Here is a 20,866-nt window from a genome sequence, read left to right on the forward strand (position 1 = left end):
TGGGCATGGCCACTTGTGTCAGTTATTTGCCATTGTTTGAAAGAAAAACAAACTTTTTTAAAAAAGATTTTATGTATTTGTTAGAGAGCGAGCGAGAGAGCGCGCACACACAAGCAGGGGGAGTGGGAGGCAAAAGGAGAGGGAGAAGCAGGCTCCCCCCTGAGTAGGGAGCCCCAGGGAAGGTGCTCAATCCCATCATGATCACGATGGACCCCGGGATCACAACCGGAGCAGAAGGCAGATGCGTAAGCAATTGAACCACCCAGGATGACTGAGCCACCTAGACAATCCCCTAAACAAACCTTTCTCTAACTCTTTGACTTGTAGGTAGTTACAGCTTAGAACAGGTCACCTTAGGCTAAATTCCCCTGGTGACAGGAAGATAAGAGTGCTATCTTCCTTCTTGTTTACTGAGATGGCTACTAGGACCAAAGGAAAAACATTCCTGCTTGGTTAGACCGGCAAAAGGCCGATTTAGCTGTTAAAAAGATTTATACACCCATCAAAGTGATGAGGGAGAATTTACAAACGGAAGCTTTTTGAAGAGAATGTTCTAGGAAAAGGGGGAAAAGTTCTCTGCTTTTTGTCAACAGGGAAAATTCAATCTTATTTTTAGTTAGTTATACATTTCCTTATTGGCAAAATGGATGTTTGAGGGAAGAATTCACCCATGAAGAAGCGATAAAGAGGAGGCCAAGACCTATTTATGAGGGTAGGTTGGGAGTTCTAGAAAACCAGGGAGGTGTCATGTTGGTCCTTCTGTGGGCATCTATTTTTTCCTCTTGTGGAAAAGCAGAGATGTGGGATTAGGAGTGATATAGACAGAAATACAAGAGAAAAACACCAAGAGAAAGATTCCTGTTAGTAAGAAACTGCCCAGTGACTTGGATGCCACTTTCCTACTCTACTGTCTTTTGTGGGGCAGAAGGGAGCCATGAGGTCCTTTTGCTCTATGGGCACTAAGGATGGAGAGGGCATGAACGATAATGATGTAAAACTTAAGCACACACTGATGACTTACAACCAATTACAGCTGCTCATGGGTGGCATGAAGCCTCTGGGAAGCTCTCCCTGTGCCTAGGACTGTGTGTGTGAGGGGGATGCTTTCCAAGGGGAGTCATCCCCAGAGAGGGAAAATGAGATATTATCACAGGATTCGGTTCACCTTTTCCATCCCTAGAGATTTGGGGGATTGAACACTTCACCCCTCTGGGCAGGGTATCCATTTTACTTTGTCAGCAGGGAAGAGAATTATTTAGATACACTGCTGGTCGGTAAGGAAACCCTTATCTTGTCCTGTCAGGAGAGGTGTGACACATTTACAAAAAGGTCTCAGTAGTTGTAACAGCAGGGCAGACCAGGAGTGAGACCGAACTCAGGACCTCTCTGTTTATGGGAGAATTCTGAGTCTTACTGAGAGGGTCCAGGCATTCAGGGGCTGAGCTGTTCCTTAAGTTTCCCACCTACCCACTTTAAAGTATACGCCACCCATCCACTAAACTTACAATCTTATAATTCAAATATAGTATTGGTCTTTAAAACCAAATTGCTACATTACAATTAATTTTTCCATTATCCAGTTTTATGTTTAAAACTTTAGTAATTACAGAAAGTCTTATTACAGGACGGAGTTTATAAAACGTTCCCAATCACTCCTGTTTAACTCGAAGGGTAAGACCATTTGTTCGGTAAGGCAAAGAACATCCCTTTGTGTTCCCGCCTTTGCCAATTATACACGTTAGTAACTTTGAGACACGGAGCCCCTAATGCCCCCCAGTACTCGGAAAATTTGCTCCAGAAATGTACAAACAAAACTCTAGAAAACCATTTTGGGATTAATTTCAGATACTTCAAGGATCCTTACAAGTACCCCCCCGCCCCCAAAGAGAAAGTCATTTCTGGCATTCCAACTTCTCGCCCTTAGAATGTCTCTAAAGCTTGTTTCCCTGATCCATGTCAAGGAAAACTTCCCAAATTTCAGCTCAAACTCAGATCTTGCCGGGACGCCAAGTTGGGCAGAAAAAAGGGCGATTAGGCTCTAGATCGTTAACAGTGGTGGGAAGGACACTTTCATCCCTAAAACAGATGCTTTTGTGGAAGCTGCGGATCAGTCTACGCCTGGAAAGAGGGCTGGCTTCTCTACATCTTCAGGGGTGTCTATCTGCTGACTAGGTAAGAATACAAAATACGTGTCATTTGCGGGAACCCGTACGAGGCCACTCGCGCTTGCGCGAAGCCGTCCTAAGGGCGACCGGGAGTTCTCGGTGGGGCGGGGCAATGGAAGACGCGCCCCTCCCACTCGCCGTGGCTTTAACTCCCTCCCGTCCCTCTGAACGAGCATCTCCGTCTTTCCCTCTGACCTCGGAAAGAAGGGGGCGGGGCCTTTAGGGGCGGAAGTAGCAGTGCATTGTGGGCTCTCTTAGAGTGGTGGAGTTGATCCTGAATGAAAGTGGCGCGCCGCCTCTGACGTTTCCCGGGCAGGAGCTGCTGGGATTTCGACCCCTGCCGGGATTCGGGTGCCTCGGACCCTCGGTACGGAGCCGACCGCGAGGAGGCGGCGGCGGCGTTGGCGCGGCGAACGTTGGTGGAGGGGGCGCCTCTGCGCGGCCCCGAGACATGGCTCATAACAAGATCCCACCACGGTGGCTGAACTGTCCGCGGCGCGGCCAGCCGGTGGCAGGTAACCCGGACGGGGGTGGTGGTCGAGTCCCTGCATGTCCGCGGGCCCGTGGGTGGGCCGTGTGAGGGGCGCAGCTTTCGTGGGGTGCCGTGCTTGTTAGTGGTATTTCAGGACCGAGACGTGCTCGGTCGGACGAAGCTTCGTGGTTGAGTGTTTGGGAAAGTGATTGGAGGGGTGGGCCGGTGGGTGGGGGCACGTGTCACTCGCCAGGACGACTAAGTATTGCGAACGCGAAAGTAGGCAGGAGGTTTGGGTAGCGGGAGCTGGGGGCCCAAGAACACAGCGGGCATTACTTTGAAGCTTAGAAGTTTAGGAACCTTCCAGGTTTCTCGGATGGGGAAGGGACAAGTGTCAGTCCTGAGATGGAGGGCTCGAGAGGAGAGGGAAGTTTCCCAGTGCTGAAATGGATCGACACTGACTGGAGTTTGGTTTTTAAAAACGATTTTGTTGTGAATTTTTGCGTCTTCATTGAGTTTGACACACAACAAACCTTAAAGTGCTGTGTGAGAAATGCCGCATACACAGACACACTTCCAGTGAAACACCCATGAAACCATCACTACAATCAAAACAGTGAACCTAACCATCACCTCTCAAGAGTTTCGACTGCCCCCTGGAATCCCTTCCTCCTCAGGCAATCTCTTACATGCTTCCTGTCATAGATTAGTTTGCATTTTCTATACTTAAAACAAAAATAAATGGAATCATACAGTGCATACACTTGTTTTGGGGGGAAGGTCTCTGTATTCTTTTGCTCAGCATTGTTATTTTGAGATTTATCCAAGTTCTTGTATGTTTGTATGTGCATCCCTTTTTATTGCACATACAAACAGTAGCAGTCCATTGTTAATGGATGCAGCACATTTGTTTATCCGTACACTCACTGATAGTCATTTAGGTTGTTTGCAGTTTTTGGCTATTACAAATTAACCTGCTATGAACATTCCTGTACAGTAATTTGTATAGATATATGCTTTCATTTCTCTTGTGTCAGTTTCTAGGAGAGGAAAGGATCATATGGTAGGTGTATGTTTAACCTTTTAAAAAAATGTCAAACTCTTTTTAAAAGCCATAGCATTTTACATTCCCACCATTAATGTCTGAGAGTTCTGTTTAGTTCATAACCTCTCCAAGGCTTGGTATGGTCAGTCTTTTTAATTTTACCCACGATAATAGGTATTTAGTCATATTGTGGTTTGTGGTGTATGTGAGCTTCTTGGCAATTCACATATCTTCTGTGAGATGTCCAGATCGTGTACTGATTTTTTAATTGGGTTTTTATATTATTGTTGAATTGTTAGACTTCTTTATATATTGTAAATACAAATCGTATATTGGATATATGCTTAAATTTTTTTTTTCTCCCGTCTGTGGCTTGGTTTTTCATTTTCTTAACACTGTGTTTTTGAGGAGTGAACGATTTACATTTGAACTACAACTTGCTGCTGATTCTAGAAGGTATTTTGCAACAAAAATTAAAGGGTTTTGGGATGCCTGGGTGGCTCAGTTGGTTGAGCAGCTGCCTTCGGCTCAGGTCATGATCCCAGCGTCCTGGGATCTAGTCCCACATCGGGCTCCTTGCTCAGCAGGGAGCCTGCTTCTCCCTCTGCCTCTGTCTGCCATTCTGTCTGCCTGTGCTTGCTCTCTCCCCCTCTCTTTCTCTGATAAATAAATTAAAAAAAAAAAAAAATTAAAGGGTTTTGTAGTGAACTATGATTACATGTTATGTATATATCTATAGTATGTCTTACTAGTTATTTGAAATTGTTGAAAGAGTCCTTTTTTATTTTTTTTAAAGATTTTTAAAAAATTTTAAAAAAAATTTAATTTTTTGTTTTTTTATAAACATATAATGTATTATTAGCCCCAGGGGTACAGCTGTGTGAGTCACCAGGTTTACACACTTCACAGCACTCACCATAGCACATACTGTCCTCAATGTCCATAACCCCACCACTCTCTCCTTACCCGCCTCCCCCTGGCCATTCTCAGTTTGTTTTGTGACATTAAGAGTCTCTTATGGTTTGTCAAGATTTTTTTTTTTTTTTTAAATTCATTTAAGAGAGAGGGAGAGACAGAGACAGAGCACAAGCTAGGGGAGAGGCAGAAGCAGACTCCCTGCTGAGCTGGGAGCCCAATGTGTGGGACTTGATTCCAGAACCTGGAGATCATGACCTGAGACCAAGGCAGACGCTTAACTGAACCACCTAGGTGTCCCAAGAGCCCTTTTTAAATTCAGGTTCCTAATTCTCCTGCTTTGTCAGGGTTTTTTTTTTCCCCCACATTTTACATAGAATCCTTAGTAAGTAGAGCCATATCAATGATGGCTAAAAATAATATTGAAAGATAACCTAAGCAAGTCTTAGGATGAGGAAATGTCTTTAATGAAAAATGAAAAAATTTTCTTCATGCTCTAACCATTTTTTAAAAAAGATTTATTAGAGAGAGAGAGTGCATACAAGCAACGGGAGGGGCAGAGAATCTTAAGCAGCCTCTGACTCAGTCCTGAATGCAGAGCTTGGTGCCGAACTCAATCTCACCATCCTGAGGTTATGACCTGAGCTGAAATCAAGAGGTGGTTGCTTAAGTGACTGTGCCATTTAGACACTCCTGCTCTAACCTTTTTTTTTTTTTTAAATAGTTTATTTATTTGACAGAGAGAGAAAAATCACAACTAGGCAGAGAGGCAGGCAGAGAGGCAGGCAGAGAGAGGGGGAAGCAGGCTCTCTGCTGAGCAGGGAGCCGGATGTGGGGCTCAATCTCAGGACCCTGAGATCATGACTTGAGCCAAAGGCAGAGGCTTAACCCACTGAGCCACCCGGGTGCCACAACTCTAACCGTTTTTATATGCATTTTCACTTGTAATGAAAGCAGTTGTTCTTGGTAATCATTGTACTTATTCAAATTAATTGGTCACAGTTCTTTACATTTTTCTTTGTAGGCCGTTTTGACTTTTCCCCCCTTACCATCTCTAACTTTGTAGTGAATCCTTTCTTTATTACATGTGGCTTTTTTTCTATGGAGTTATGGAAAAGCCTCTAGATTTAGATCAGTGGCTGCTTCTTCTTCTTCTTTTTTTTTTTTTAAAGATTTTATTTATTATTATTTGTCAGGGAGAGAGAGAGAGTGAGTGCCGGCACACAAGTAGGGAGAGCAGCAAGCTCCCGGCTGAACAAGGAGTCTGATGTGGAACTCAATCCCAGGACACTGGGATCATGACCTGAGCTGAAGGCAGACGCTAAACCAACTGAGCCACCCAGGGATCCCAGATGTATGGTTTCTTTTCTAGCTTGGAGCATGTTTCCTGGATTCTTTCACTAGAATTATCTGCTACGCTGATTTGTGAGAAAAACAAGATCATAAAGTTCTTGCCAAAGTGATTATTTTTTAATTTGGAGTTAGAAAAATTGTTTAAATATCAGAGTTCTAATGTAATGTGCAGGCTGGCAGTGACAAAGATCAGAACACTGACTTATTGTTAAATAGAACTAGTGTGGCACAGACTTGGGGTAGATAGCAGCAGGTAAGGTGCTGACTTCCAGGCAGCTTTAGGTCTCTCTCAGAAATAGAGTTGTGTGCCTTTTTTTCTCCCTCTGCTGGGAATTAAGGGCCAGGAATTAAGCTTTTCCTTATTATTGTATTGGAATATTTTGGCTTCCCAAAATTAGACTCTTTAATTATTGTGGTTCGGTGAGATACTAAGCTCATCTATCAGATTAACTATGATCCATGGACAGAACCCTAGGCCTCCTGATAATTGAGCTGGATTTTTACTAGTGATCAGTATTGCTTTGGTTGTGATGCTTATTAGAAAGTACAGTGAACACAATGTACAATTCTTTTTTTTTTTTTTAAAGATTTTATTTACTTATTTGACAGACAGAGATTACAAGTAGGCGGAGAGGCGGACAGAGAGAGAGAGGAGGAAGCAGGCTCCCTACTGAGCAGAGACCCTGATGTGGGGCTCAATCCCAGGACCTTGAGATCATGACCTGAGCTGAAGGCAGAGGCTTTAAAACCCACTGAGCCACCTAGGCGCTCCACAATGTATGATTCTTGATAAGTTTCTGTAAAGTTCCCTTAAAGTTCTGTCTCTGCCTCTCCTAGGAGTGTTCATACCGCATTGTATATTTTGGAAATGCAGGTTCGCAATGTTTTACAGTAGGTGGAGTAAAAAATACTAGTTATATTCTTGCAACTTTAGTGAAAAATAAGGAGTAATTCACATTCTACTTTCTACCTCCTATTTTCTTTCTTTCTTTTTTTTTTAAGATTTTTAAATTTATTTGACAGAGAGATAGAGATCACAAGTAGGCAGAGAGGTAGGCAGAGAGAGAGGGGGAAGCAGGCTCCCTGCTGGGCAGAGAACCCGATGTGGGGATCAATCCCAGGACCCTGAGATCATGACCTGAGCCAAAGGCAGAGGCTTAAACTCACTGAAGTAATCCATGCTTATTGTATAATTTCCTTAGTATTTGGCGTATTTAGGAAAATGTGTTATGGCTGTTTACATTTTCTCAATGTGAACATTACGATACATCTCAGTAGTATTAGATGTTCATAATTTTCCTGAATCAGAAAGAAGATGGTACTAATTATATATATAATCTGTTCCACTATGAAGTTACTTTCTCTGATTAAATCAGACTTCCAATGAGGGAGAGCTCCTGGAGATAGGGCCAAGTTTTATTTTTGAAAAATTATTTTATTCACCTTATGAGTGATAGATTTTAGGGGAACACTTTGAAAAAACAAGAATTCTCATTTCTTAAAGGGAGATTATTCAACATAAAGTTACTGTGCTTACTATGTGTGAAGAACTTACTTGAAACTAACTGTAGGAATGTAATATGAAACAGTATTGTGATAGGGATGGTGACTTTGGAGTCATTTTACCAGCAAATACTAAGAGAGTCTTTGTGTTAGAGTACTTTGTGTTAGTCCTTAGGGCTAGGGAGATGATTTAGACATAGTTTATGGTGTCAGCCATCTGCTATGTGGTGAAATTTTTCTTTGCGAGCTCTGAGCTGTATAGGTTTAGGCCCAAAGAAGTCAGATGGTTGAGTTTATTGAGGTCTGGTTTTTTCTAGGTTAAGTATGGCTGAGTGATATGGAGGATCAGGGAGGTTAAGGGTATTTAGTGGGGCTGACCGTGGTGATCAGCTGTGGACTTTTTAACATTGGATAAGGAAAGTGAAGCCTGGAGGAGCTGATGGAAACAGGATTGTGCCTCTGAGACAAAAGTGAGAAGGAGAGAGGGTCTAGTGGGAGAATCTTCTAATCTGTATTACTTACTTAATTATTATGTTTCTTGTTTATGGTTTATCTTTCCCCAATAGAGTGTAAGCTCTTTGAGGGCAGGGATTTTTTTTTTCAAAAGATTTTATTTTTATTTGAGAGAGAGAGAATGAGAGATAGCACATAAGCAGAGAGGGAGAGGGAGAAGAAGGCTCCCTGCTGAGCAGAGAGCCTGATGCGGGGCTCAATCCCAGGATCCTGGGATCATGACCAGAGTCGAAGGCAGGCGCTTAACCAACTGAGCCATCCAGGTGCCCCTGAGGACAGGGATTTTTATCTGGGTTTTTTTTTTTTTTTAAATAAAGATTTTGTTTATTTATTTGACAGACAGAGATCACAAGTAGGCAGAGAGGCAGGCAGAGAGAGAGGAGGAAGCAGGCTCCCTGCTGAGGAGAGAGCCCGATGCGGGGCTCAATCCCAGCACCCTGGGATCATGACCTGAGCTGAAGGCATAGGTTTTAACCCACTGAGCCACCCAGGTGCCCTTTTATCTGTTTTTTTTTTTTTCCTTTTCACTAATGCATTTCATGTACCTAGAACAGTGCTTAGTACATAATGGGTACTCTTTAAATATTTATTAAATAAGCCAATGTAGTATAATAATTAATGTGAGTTGATGGTAGAGATGGTGAGAAGTGTATGATATGTTTTGAAGATAGATCTGAGAGGATTTGCTGATGGATTGAAAATGGGGAGAAAGAGAAAGACAGTTATCATATGATCTCCCTGATATGAGGAATTTGAGAATGAAACTGAACTATTTCCTTACACCACACACAAAAATAGACTCAAAGTGGATGAAAGACCAATAATGTGAGACAGGAATCCATCAAAATCCTTGAGGAGAACACAGGCAGCAACCTCTTCGACCTCAGCCGAAGCAACTTCTTCCTAGAAACATCACCAAAGGCAAGGGAAGCAGGGGAAAAAAATGGACTATTGGGACTTCTTCAAGATCAAAAGCTTTTGCACAGCAAAGGAAACAGTCAACAAAACCAAAAGATAACTGACTGAATGGGAGAAGATATTCACAAATGACATATCAGATAAAGGGCTAGTATCCAAAATATATAAAGAACTTATCAAACTCAACACACAAAGAATAATCCAATCAAGAAATGGGCTCAAAATGTGAACAGACATTTCTGATGGCCAATAGACACATGAAAAAATGCTCAACATCACTCAGCATCAGGGAAATATGAATCAAAACCACAATGAGATACTGCCTCACACCAGTCAAAGTGGCTAAAATTAACAAGTCAGGAAACGACAGATGTTGGAGAGGATGCAGAGAAAGGGGAGCCCTCCTATACTGTTGGTGGGAATGCAAGCTGGTGCAGCCACTCTGAAAAACAGCATGGAGGTTCCTCAAAAAGCTGAAAATGACCTAGCAATGGCACTACTGGGTATTTACCCTAAAGATACGAATGTAGTGATCCGAAGGGGCATGTGCACCCGAATGTTTATAGCAGCAATATCCACAATAGCCAAACTATGGAAAGAACCTAGATGTCCATCAACAAATGAATGGATAAAGAAGAAGTGGTGTAAAGATTCAATGGAATACTATGCAGCCATCAAAAGAAATGAAATCTTGCCATTTGCAATGATGTGGATGGAGCTAGAGGGTATTGTGCTGAGTGAAATAAGTCAATCAGAGAAAGACAGTTATCATATGATCTCCCTGATATGAGGAATTTGAGAGGCAGAATGGAGGGTTTGGAAGGTAGGGAAGGAAAAACTGAAACAAGATGGAATCAGGAGGGAGACAAACCATAAGAGACTCTTAATCTCACAAAACAAACTGAGGGTTGCTGGGGGGAGGGGAGGTGTGAGAGGGTGGTTGTGATGTGGACATTGGGGAGGGAATGTGCTATGGTGAGTGCTGTAAAATGTGTAAGCCTGATGATTCACAGACCTGTACCCCTGGGGCAAATAATACATTATATGTTAATAAAAAATAATAAAAAAGAGAATTTCAGAAGTAAAAAAAAGAAAATGGGGTATGAGAAAAAGATAGGGGTCAAGGATAATGCCAAAGGGCTTGGCCTGAGCTACTGAAAAAATAGTGTTACAATTTGCTGAGATGAGGAAGACCATGAGAGGAGCACCTTTTAAGTGCTTGAATGTTGAGAGTTCAGTTTTGGAGATCAGGTCTGAGACATCTGTTAGACATCAACTACAGACTAAGTCACGTAGGCAGCTTGATATCTGAGCCTAGAGTTCAGGGAGAGGTTTGGACTGGAAATGCACATTATGAGTCAGCAGCACATTCATGGCTTTTAAAGCTCTATGATGAGATGAGACACCAGGTGAGTGAGTGAATATTGATAGGACGTCCAAGGACAGAGCCCTAGGACAAAACATTGAAGGGTCAGGGAGATAAGGAGGAGCCCATAAAGGAGGTTGAGAGGTAGAGGTCAGAGAAATGGGATGAAAACCAAGGGGTTGTAGTAGCCAAAAAGCCAAGTAAAAAACTGATTTAAGAATTAAAAATTAAATTGAATTAAAAGTGAACTTGGATTAAAAAGTGGGCAGTTCTTTGAGAACTGAGATTATCTATCTGATTTAGCAATGTGGAGGTTATTGGTGATCTTGGGTGGTTTGGTACATAAAATGTAAAACTTTATTTTTTTAATGATTTTATTTATCTGAGAGAGAGAGAGAGATGGAGAGGGAGAGTGGGAGAGAAAGATCATTAGCAGGGGTGTGATAGAGGGAGAAGCAGACTCCCTACTGAGCAGGGAGCCTGATGTGGGACTCGATCCCAAGTCCCTGGGATCATGACCTGAGCTGAAGGGAGATGCTTAACTGACTGAGCCACCCAGGCACCCAAAACATAAAACTTAAAAAAATTATTTTTTATGAAATTCAGGTTAAAGTCTCTGGACAGATGTTAAGGTTTCACTCATGTTATTTTAGGTAGCTGTTTATTCCTACTGATATTATTGTGTTTTAAGATATAAGTCAGTTAAAATAGTTGATTTAAAAATTGATTATATAAGGTATAATATACCTGTGCTTAGATATGATTCAGGAAAAAAAAGGGTCAAAAGGGTCAGTTGGTCTTTTTGAAATTATAATCACCGGTAGTGGTTTTAAGAGGGATTTTGATTAGCATGCTTCTCAGCATTGTCCCTATCCTGGAGTGCAGGATAAAGTGCATAAGATGGGGAAGGTTCCAGCCTCATAGTGGGGTAGTATAATTAGGAATTTTAAGGACTGATTTAATGCACTCTATTATCAGTTTTCTAGTATTATATCTTTAAAAGCTTTAAGGCAATAACTTTTTAATGTAGTAATTTAAAGCCTTAGTCCTTTTTTAAACAGCAATTTCTTAAAAATTTTAAAATTATTTTTACTTAAAATTTTTTTATTAATTAAGTATGGTTGATATACAGTGTTTTCGTAGTTTCAGGTGTACAGTGCAGTGATTTGACTGTTTTGTAAATTAGTGCTCACTAGAATAAATGTAGTTAACCATCTGTCACCATACAATGTTATTACAATATTATTGACTCTATCCTATGCTGTACTTTTCATCTCTGTGACACACTTATTTCGTAACTGGAAGTTTGTACCTCTTAATCCACTTTACCTATTTTGTTCATACCTGCTCCCCAACTTAAGGAGTTTTTTTGGAAGTTTCATTCACTGGTAGTTTTTCTTTGGCTATTCTTTATTTATTTTTTTTTAAATACTTATTTTTCTATTTTAGAGGGAGGGAGAGAGAGTGCACTTGTGCTCTGGGGAGGAGCAGAAGGGGAGAGAGGAGGAGGGGGAAAGAATCTCAAGCAGATTCCCTGCTGAGCTTGGAGCCCCATGTGGGTTTCGATCCTATGACCCCTGATATCATGACCTGAACTGAAACCGAGTTGGATGCTCACCTGACTGGGCCACCCAGGAGCTCCTTTCTTTTGCTATTCTATTTGATTGTCAATTTCTGGAATTTATATTGTCCTTAAAAAATTCTAAGGTGGGGGCACCTGGGTGGCTCAGTGGGTTAAGCCACTGCCTTCGGCTCAGGTCATGATCTCAGGGTCCTGGGATCAAGTCTCGCATCGGGCTCTCTGCTCAGCAGAGAGCCTGCTTCCCTCTCACTCTCTCTGCCTGCCTCTCTGCCTACTTGGGATCTCTGTAAAATAAATAAATAAAATCTTAAAAAAAAGAATTCTAAGGTGGTACCTTTTAAAAGTGTAATTTAGATTAAGAATTCTTCATGAACAGTTCCATTTAAAATGTTTTAAGAAAGTGATTTTGAGAATACCTAATTATAGTTTCAACATGGAACATTTTCTTTAATGAAAATTGTTGCCCATCTTAATGTTGTTTAGGAAGATTCTTACCTCTGAAGACAATGTTAGGACCAAGATATGATAGTCAAGTTGCTGAAGAAAATCGGTTCCATCCCAGTATGCTCTCAAATTATCTAAAGAGTCTGAAGGTAAGAAACAAAACATTTTGGATATTGTTTTAGTATGTTTTTATCCCTTTCTTGTTCTTCAGGTGGCTTTAAAAAAAAACTTCTTATTTTGAAATAATTTATTGACCAAAAGGAAGTTGCAAAAATTTTGCATAGAATTCTGTGAACCCGCCTCCCAGCTTTTCCTAATGGTGTTCCCAATGGTAACATCTTATATAATTGTAGTACAATATCAAAGCAGGAAATTGACATTTGTACAGTACTTTTGAATTGATTACAGACTTTGTTTAGTTTTTACCAGTTTTTATATTCATTTGTGTGTATGTGTGTATAGTTCTCTGCAGTTTGATCCAATGTACAGATTCGTGGTATTAGTTACAGAACTTTTTCATCTCTACAAAGGAACTCTCTAATGCTACCCCCTTATAGTCAGATTTTACCCCACCCCCCATTCCTGTACACTGGCACCTGCTAATCTGTTTTCCATCTCTGTAGCTTTGTCGAGAATGTTATATAAATGGAATAAAACAGTATGTGGCCTTTTGGGATTGGCTTTTTTCACTAACCATAATGCCCTTGAGGTCCATCCAAATTGTATGTTTCAACAAAAAGTTTGTTCCTTTTAATTGTTGAATATTATTCACTTGTTTAGATGTATCAGATTTTATTAAACTCTTCTCCCACTGAGTTATTTGAGTTATATTGAGTTATTTGAGTTATCTGCAGTTGTGGGGTGTTGCACACAGTTATGTGAACATTCATGTATAATTGCCATTTTTCTGGGATAAATATTTAGAGTATGATGGCTGTGTGCATACCTAATTTTACAAGAAAAGGCCAAACTATTTTCCTAAATGAAACTTCATTATTTTTTATATTATTCTGACATAATACTGATTAAATTAGCTTCCTAGGGCTCTTGTAACAAATTACCACAAACTGGGTGACTTAAAACAGACATTTATTCTCTCACAGTTCTGGACACTGGAAGTTCTAAATCAAGGTGCAGGAAAGGATTCCTTTTGGAGGCTTGGAGGGAGAATCTTTTCCATTCACTCTTTTCTGCTAGCTTCTGGTTAATGCCAGTGATCGTTGGCATTCCTTGGCTTGTAGCTCTGTGGGTCATTGCTCTTGTTGACATCTCCTGTGTGTGTCTGTCCAAATTTCTGTTTTTTAAGGGCTCCCTAATCCAGCGTGATCTCCTCTTAACTTGATTATATTTATAAAGACTCTATAGCCCTATTTCTCAATAATATCACATTCACAGGTACTGGGAGTTAGGATTAGAACATGTTTTTTTAGGGGACATAATTCAACTTGTTACTGTTTGTACTCTTCTGTTTTAGTACATTAATCCAATATTGCTACTCATTATGTGCAAGGGTTTCTATTGTGGGATAGAAAAATTGTCACTTAGATTTTGAAAACTATATTTTGATATATGAGATTTACTTTACCTTGAAAACCATATTTTGATATATGAGATTTGAAATATGAGATATTGAGATTTACTCATCCCTTTTCTTGGTATAGTTTTTGAGTCTTTGTTTATATTTTTTGTAAACTTTTAACTTTTATTTTCGTTATCAATAATGACTTTGAAAGTCTTAGTTAACGTTTATAGAGCATTAAATATTTCCTGTTGGTATGGTAAGAGTTTGGGCTTAGAAGCCACATCCTGGTTTTGATTTCCAGTTTGCCACTTATAGCTCTGTTGGGCAAGTTACATAATCTCTTCCTGATTCAGTTTCCTCATCTGTAAATAAAATTAGTGCATATAAAGCTTATAGTATAGAGCTTGGCACAGAGCAATCCCTTTATTGAATCGCACGATAACTCCATGAAATAGGTACTCTTATTATCCTTACTTCATGGGTTGGACTATAATGAAAAATAAATATGTATGTGTAGTATATGTATGTGTATATGTGTATGCAGATACACTCACACACAATCACATTATCCATACAGACACACAACACACAAGCACATACATACATACTTATATATGGGGCTCCAGGCAGTTAAGTCATACAGTACAGTTTCTCCATTTCCTTGGCTAAAGTGTTTCTATGTATTTAGAAAACTCGTATATTCTTGTCCATCTCCACTTTTGATCCATATCTTATTTTGGATCCGGATACAAACAATATGGGTTCTAATTCTAACTCTCTGAGAAGCTGTATTAATGAGATCTAACTCTGTGTTTGACAATACATGTCCTCTGAAGGAATGAAGATAACTGCAGAAGCTGTGTGGGAAGAGAAGTAGGCCCAGGGGTGGCAGATTGTAGAAAATGTGCTAAGAAATACATTTCCTGTAAGAGCTCACGTGATGGGTAGACCTAGCTCTCATCCGCACTTAATCTAAGGAATCTGGAGAAATCAGTGGAACACATGTGGTAGCTAGTTAATATTTTGGAGACAAACAATTTTGTTAGTTTTGTCAGTTTTGTTGTGCATGAAATATAAATGTCTTTGCCTTTTTTTCCCCCCTAAAAGTGGAGTCAAATCATTATGTAAACCAGTCTCCTTCAGGCACATCCAACACTAGGTACTCAATAAAAGTGATAATAAAAGAGAGACAAATAACAATTTTAAAATTGCAGATTGTTTCCCTTGTCATTCTTCCCAGAGAATATGTGCTTCAGACTGAGGCAGAGGATGTGTGAGTTAACTTCTTTTACGTGGCTCAGTTCCAGTGTGCGTATCTTAGTGAGACTCTCTTATTAGTCTGAATGTAATTCTAGTTGTTAAAGACTTTTTAAGCTACTTGGTCCCTGATCACAAGCCAACTACATTAGTTAATGCCCAACAGAAGAAATAATGATTTTTTTTCCAATGCAGGAAGAAAAACTGCCTGAGAGATGGGATTAAATCTTCAATGAGATGCACAGTTATGGCCTTATGTACTGTTCTTTACTGATGATTTAAGGGATTTATAAGAAAATTTTGACTGTACATACTTTTTGCCTTATATAATACTCACGTTAGAATTTAACTGCCTAGTATGTGATATAGTGATAGCTGCTTGGAATACTGGTTGATGTGTGCTTGGGGGTTGGGGTGTATTTCACATACATGCTACTCTTGCTGTATCCTCTTGTCTAATGAATTATAGGTTGGGGGGGACAGACTTAGAAAACTGCATCCATGTCTGCATTTATAGGTAGACTTCTGTGATGTTGAAGTGGACTATGTTTTGCTTATGTTCTAGTTCTCTCATCGGTTTGAGGTTTAATTTATTTCATTTAGTGCCTTCTAAGTTCTAGTACCTTGAATAAGACTTGAGTAAGTGATGCTTTTGTTATCAGTATTTCATTAGTTGAGTGAACATAAAATCTCCCTCAGTGTAAGTGGATGAACTGGAGTATTGCCATTTAATCAGTTTTTTTTGGAACAAATTCAGTTACTAGTAAATCTGCTTTTTTCTCTTTTTCTTCTTTCTCTTTTTTTTTTTTAAGGTTAAAATGGGCTTGTTAGTAGATTTGACAAATACTTCGAGGTTCTATGACAGAAATGACATAGAAAAAGAAGGGATCAAATATATAAAACTTCAATGTAAAGGGTAAGTCATGCATTAAGATTCTTTAATATTGAAACATTTTGCTGAAATTTGCAATTTCTTCTTAAAAAAATGTTTCCATATTACTAGACACGGCGAGTGCCCTACAACTGAGAATACTGAGACATTCATTCGTCTCTGTGAGCGGTTTAATGAAAGAAACCCACCTGAACTTATAGGTATGTCTGGCTTTACTTTACCACTGTTTAAATATTTTATTTTGTGTTTGGGTTTCCATTTTCTTTTTAGCAGGTGAGGTGATAGAAAGTTCTTTTTTTTCTTTTTAAAGTAATCACTGGGCGCCTGGGTGGCTCAGTGGGTTAAGCCGCTGCCTTCGGCTCGGGTCGTGATCTCAGGGTCCTGGGATCGAGTCCCGCATCGGGCTCTCTGCTCAGCAGGGAGCCTGCTTCCCTCTCTCTCTCTCTGCCTGCCTCTCCATCTACTTGTGATTTCTCTGTCAAATAAATAAATAAAATCTTTAAAAAAAAATAATCACTAAGAAAAGTGATTTAAAAAAAAAAGATTTATTTATTTATTTATTTGACAGACAGAGACCACAAGTAGGCAGAGAGGCAGGCAGAGAGAGAGGAGGAAGCAGGCTCCCTGCTTGAGCAGAGAGCCTGATGTGGGGCTCAATCCCAGGACCCTGGGATCATGACCTGAGCTGAAGGCAGAGGCTTTAACCCCCTGAGCCACCCAGGTGCCTAAGAAAAGTGATTAATTAGAGTAATAGACCTAAACTTTTGTGAACAATGAAATGTATTTTTGTAATTTTTATATTTTTCAACATAAAGCCCTAATTGCCCCTCTTTATGTATACCACTGGGAAACTTTACCTTAAACACTTCATTTTTTTAAAAAATAATTTTGCATTTTATACGTTACATATTGTAAAACTATTTTCACTCAGGCTTATATTTCTGAGAGAGACCCATGATGATGTATGTAACTGTGGTTCATTTTTTGCTATTATAGTGTTCCATCACGAATACCCTCTAGTTTATCCATTCTCCTGTTGATGGACAACAGTTTCAGGAGATATTTATTGATTGCTGCTCCTTGCAAGGTGCAGGCTCTTGGAACACATCAGTGGAGAAAACGGAAAAAAAATCTCTACTCTCCTGGAGCTTATATTTTAGTGTGGACTAGAAGTAGGGGGGAGGGGATGTGGGAGGAAGGCAGGCAATAAACAATAAATATACTAAATAGGTAAAATGAAAAAAACCTGACAGTTACTTAAGATGACATTTCACTTGTTTTCCATTTGTTTTTTTCTATTATAAACAGTGCTACTAGGACTGGTCTAGAATTTTTAAGGTTTGAATTTTAGCTTTGATTCTTTGTTCTTTCTGATATTTATATTTGACATATGGTTTGAATTGAGGACCTAATTTAAATGTTTTCTGTATAACCAACCATTTGTTTTAGCATAGCTTATTGAATAGTTTTTTATTTTGTGATTTCTTCTTTACGTTTTAAGCAGTTAATATTTTCCCTATTCAGAGAATTAACTGGAAAACTATTATGAATAGTAAGAAAATTCAGGGGATATATTTGAACAAAGATAAAAAAGAAAACATCAGCAACTTTCTTGTAAATAAACAGTAAATAGGAAGTAAGAGGATAGTCTTATTAATCTTAATGATAATACTGGTTAACATTTATGGAGCATTTCCTCTGTACTAGTCACTCTGTAAACCATTTTACATTCATTATCTCATTTCATTCCTTTTTTTTTTTTTTTTAATCTCATTTCATTCATTCTTAAAACAATTCTCTTACATAGACTTTATTGCTGCCCCCATTTTATAATGAGAAACTGAAGCTTGGAAAGATTAAGTGACTTGCTCAACGTCATTCACAGTTTGTAATGATTAGAGTTTAGATCATATCCTAAGCAATCTTATTTGTAAGTTCACACTCTAAGCCACTTTTCTTTTCTGTAACAGAAGTACAGGATACTAAGGAATAAAGTTTATTAAGAAGTATAGGAGATCTTTTTGAAGAAAATATACTTGAATATTAAAAGATTTGAAGAAATGGGAGATATTTATTCCCAAATTAATTTCAATTTTTAGCATAATTCTAAGCAAAACCCCAGTGAGACTTTGGAAGAGTTATTATGAAGTTAATTTATTTTATTTGTAAAATTTACTGTCTCCACATACTTAACATATATTGAACACAGAAAAAAATTGTTTGCCAAATGAAACAGGTGATATTATCAGTAAGAAAATTTTGAAAAACAGAAATAATGAGGGGATTGTCCTTACCAGTTATTAAAGCATAGAGTATAGTAATGGAAAGTACAGTAGTTTTCTGGTGATAGAGGAGATTTTTTCCAAATCTAGCAGGAAGTTCTGATTATTTAATAAACATTAGTCCACTATTTAATAACATGTATTTTAGATGGATTAAATATTTTTAAAAGGACCCATAAGCATATAGGAGAAAATATAGGTCAGTATTTACTTAATTCTGGAGTGAGCTAGGATATTTCAGTTACATTACCAAAGGCAGAATCCATAAATATTTCTTTAAGAGTATCTTGGACTGCTTGCATCAGAATCACCTGAGGATGCTTATTAGAAATGTTTGTTTTAGGGCCTCGTCCTGGACCTACATAATCAAAAACTCTGGGGTTGAAGCCTAGAAATCCAATTTTTTTTTCTTTTTTTTAAACAAGGATCTTAGGTGACTTTTTACTCACACTTAAATTTGAGAGCTGCTATCAAAAATTAAAATATGTTCTCTATCAGTGATAATTGTTCCTGCTGCTATTAATGAGTGCTTTTTCTTTGCCTGGGAGACATGATGGGAAACGATGAATGAAGGAATGAATGAATATAATCCTCATAACAACTGTATAGTATGTTATCGCCCTTTTACAGATAAGAAAACTAAGTCTCAGAGAAATTAGTTTGCCCATGGTCACACATCTAATAAGGATTTAAGCCAGGTTTTCAATCCAGTTTCTGACTTCAAAGTTCAGATCTCTAAGTTGTTGCTTCCTTGGTGTCTAGATTAACTCATGAAAACGTAAAAGAATTTCTGTACTATAAAACATAACAAACAGAGCAAAAGGATTATTTGAAATTTGGACAAATATTTGAAGCATATGACTGGTTAAAAATATATACAAAGAGGGGCACCTGGGTGGCTCAATTGGTTAGCGTCTCTTGATTTCGGCTCAGGTCATAATCTTGGGGCTGTGAGATCGAGCCATGCGTCTGGTTCAGCACTCAGCAAAGAGTCTACTTTTCTCTCTCCCTCCCCCTGCTTGCTCCCTTTTTCTCTCTCTTAAATCTATTAATAAATAAAATCATAAAAAATATATGTACAAAGAGATTTTATGATCCAACTGGCAAAATAATGAAATACAATGACTTATAAAAAATATATAAGAAATATATAAAAAGTAAAATATAAATAACCAAGAAACATGAAAACAATTTTTCATTTGTTAATTAGAGATGCAGTTAAAATATAGTTGTTATTTCCCCCTTCAAATTGGAAATATTTAAAAAATTATAATGTCAAGGATTGGATACATTGGGTGCACTCATACATTGTTAATTAGAGTGTTAATTGGTACTACTTCTCTGGAGGGACAATATGGTGATAGTTTTCAAGGTCTTCATAAGTGTTTATATACTTTGACTTATGAATACTACATCTAAGACTTCATTTTAAGGAAGTAGAGATGGACATAAAGATTTATGTGGAAGGAATTTCAGCACAGCTTCACTTGTAATAAAAACTGGGAATAGTTTACATATCTGATAAAGCAGGTCTTTTATAGAGTATGCAATTATATTTAACAGAAGAACAATAACAAAGGAATATATGCCATACTGTATTGTGATGTGTATTTGTATAGGTATTTATACATTCACGAGAATACATGTAACAAGTACACACATATATGCATATATTTAGATGTGTAAAAGATATGCAGCCTAAACTATCATTGTGGCCTTCATTTGAGTGACAGCTGTTTTCTCATTTGAGAGAAATCATTGTATGGGTAGATGCTAAATGTATTTGAAGAATTCAGAGGAAGGCAATAAGTCTTAACATTCAGGAACAGATGTCATGGTTTTAGAAAGATTAATATTTCCAGGTTTAGGAAAAGAAGTTGACCCTTGTTATAAATTGTCCAGTTGTATTGTTGGAGTTATTTTTATATAGTTGACGTATTTAAATCAGTTGCAGTCAACATTTATTCTTAATGTCCAAAGTGCTCCAATTTGGAGCAGTGGGAGCAATGGGAGTCCCTTCAAGTTGGTTTGATATCACACATTAGTCTTTGATGCTTTCCTTATTTTCTGGCACACGATGTTTTCCAGACCTGGGAATCAGTTATATCTCTAAGGAGATTGGTTCCTTTTATTTTTTTATTTTTATTTATTTATTTATTTTTAAAGATTTTATTTATTTACTTGAGAGAGAGAGACAGTGAGAGAGAGCATGAGCGAGGAGAAGGTCAGAGGGAGAAGCAGACTCCCCGCGGAGCTGGGAGTCCGATGCGGGACTCGATCCCGGGACTCCAGGATCATGACCTGAGCCGAAGGCAGTCGTCCAACCAACTGAGCCACCCAGGCGTCCCGGAGATTGGTTCCTTTTAGTGGTTTCTATTTAGAAAATAATATTTAGAGATAACCTAGGTGTCAGAGACCATTCCGTAATTAAACACATTAGCATTTCTGCAGTTAAACATATGAATATTCATATATACTAAGTGGGAAAAATAGACTATAAATAAATGCCACATTAGTTCAGGTCAGGTTTTGTCCTCAAATTATTTACCAAGAAACTTAATCTTTTTAGAGCATTTAAAAAAAATTATAATTACAAGTAAGAGATTATGGAACTATAGTGCATTTGTTTGCATGTGC

At 38.6% G+C, this 20,866-nt stretch overlaps 1 protein-coding gene across 1 annotated transcript in view; it reads left to right on the top strand.

Annotated features, from left to right (window-relative positions):
• Window positions 1-2,377: 2,377 nt before the first annotated feature.
• The window catches only part of RNGTT (RNA guanylyltransferase and 5'-phosphatase), a 351,237-nt gene continuing 332,748 nt past the window's right edge, over window positions 2,378-20,866 (top strand). Inside the window, exons 1-4 of the mRNA XM_082730606.1 lie at window positions 2,378-2,680; window positions 12,316-12,425; window positions 15,868-15,971; window positions 16,059-16,147. Coding sequence (XP_082586732.1) covers window positions 2,617-2,680; window positions 12,316-12,425; window positions 15,868-15,971; window positions 16,059-16,147 — 367 coding nt within the window. The 5' untranslated portion in view covers window positions 2,378-2,616. The remainder of the gene's footprint in view (window positions 2,681-12,315; window positions 12,426-15,867; window positions 15,972-16,058; window positions 16,148-20,866) is intronic.

The sequence above is a fragment of the Mustela nivalis genome, assembly GCF_964662115.1.
Source record: "Mustela nivalis genome assembly, chromosome: 5".
Lineage (NCBI taxonomy): Eukaryota > Metazoa > Chordata > Mammalia > Carnivora > Mustelidae > Mustela > Mustela nivalis.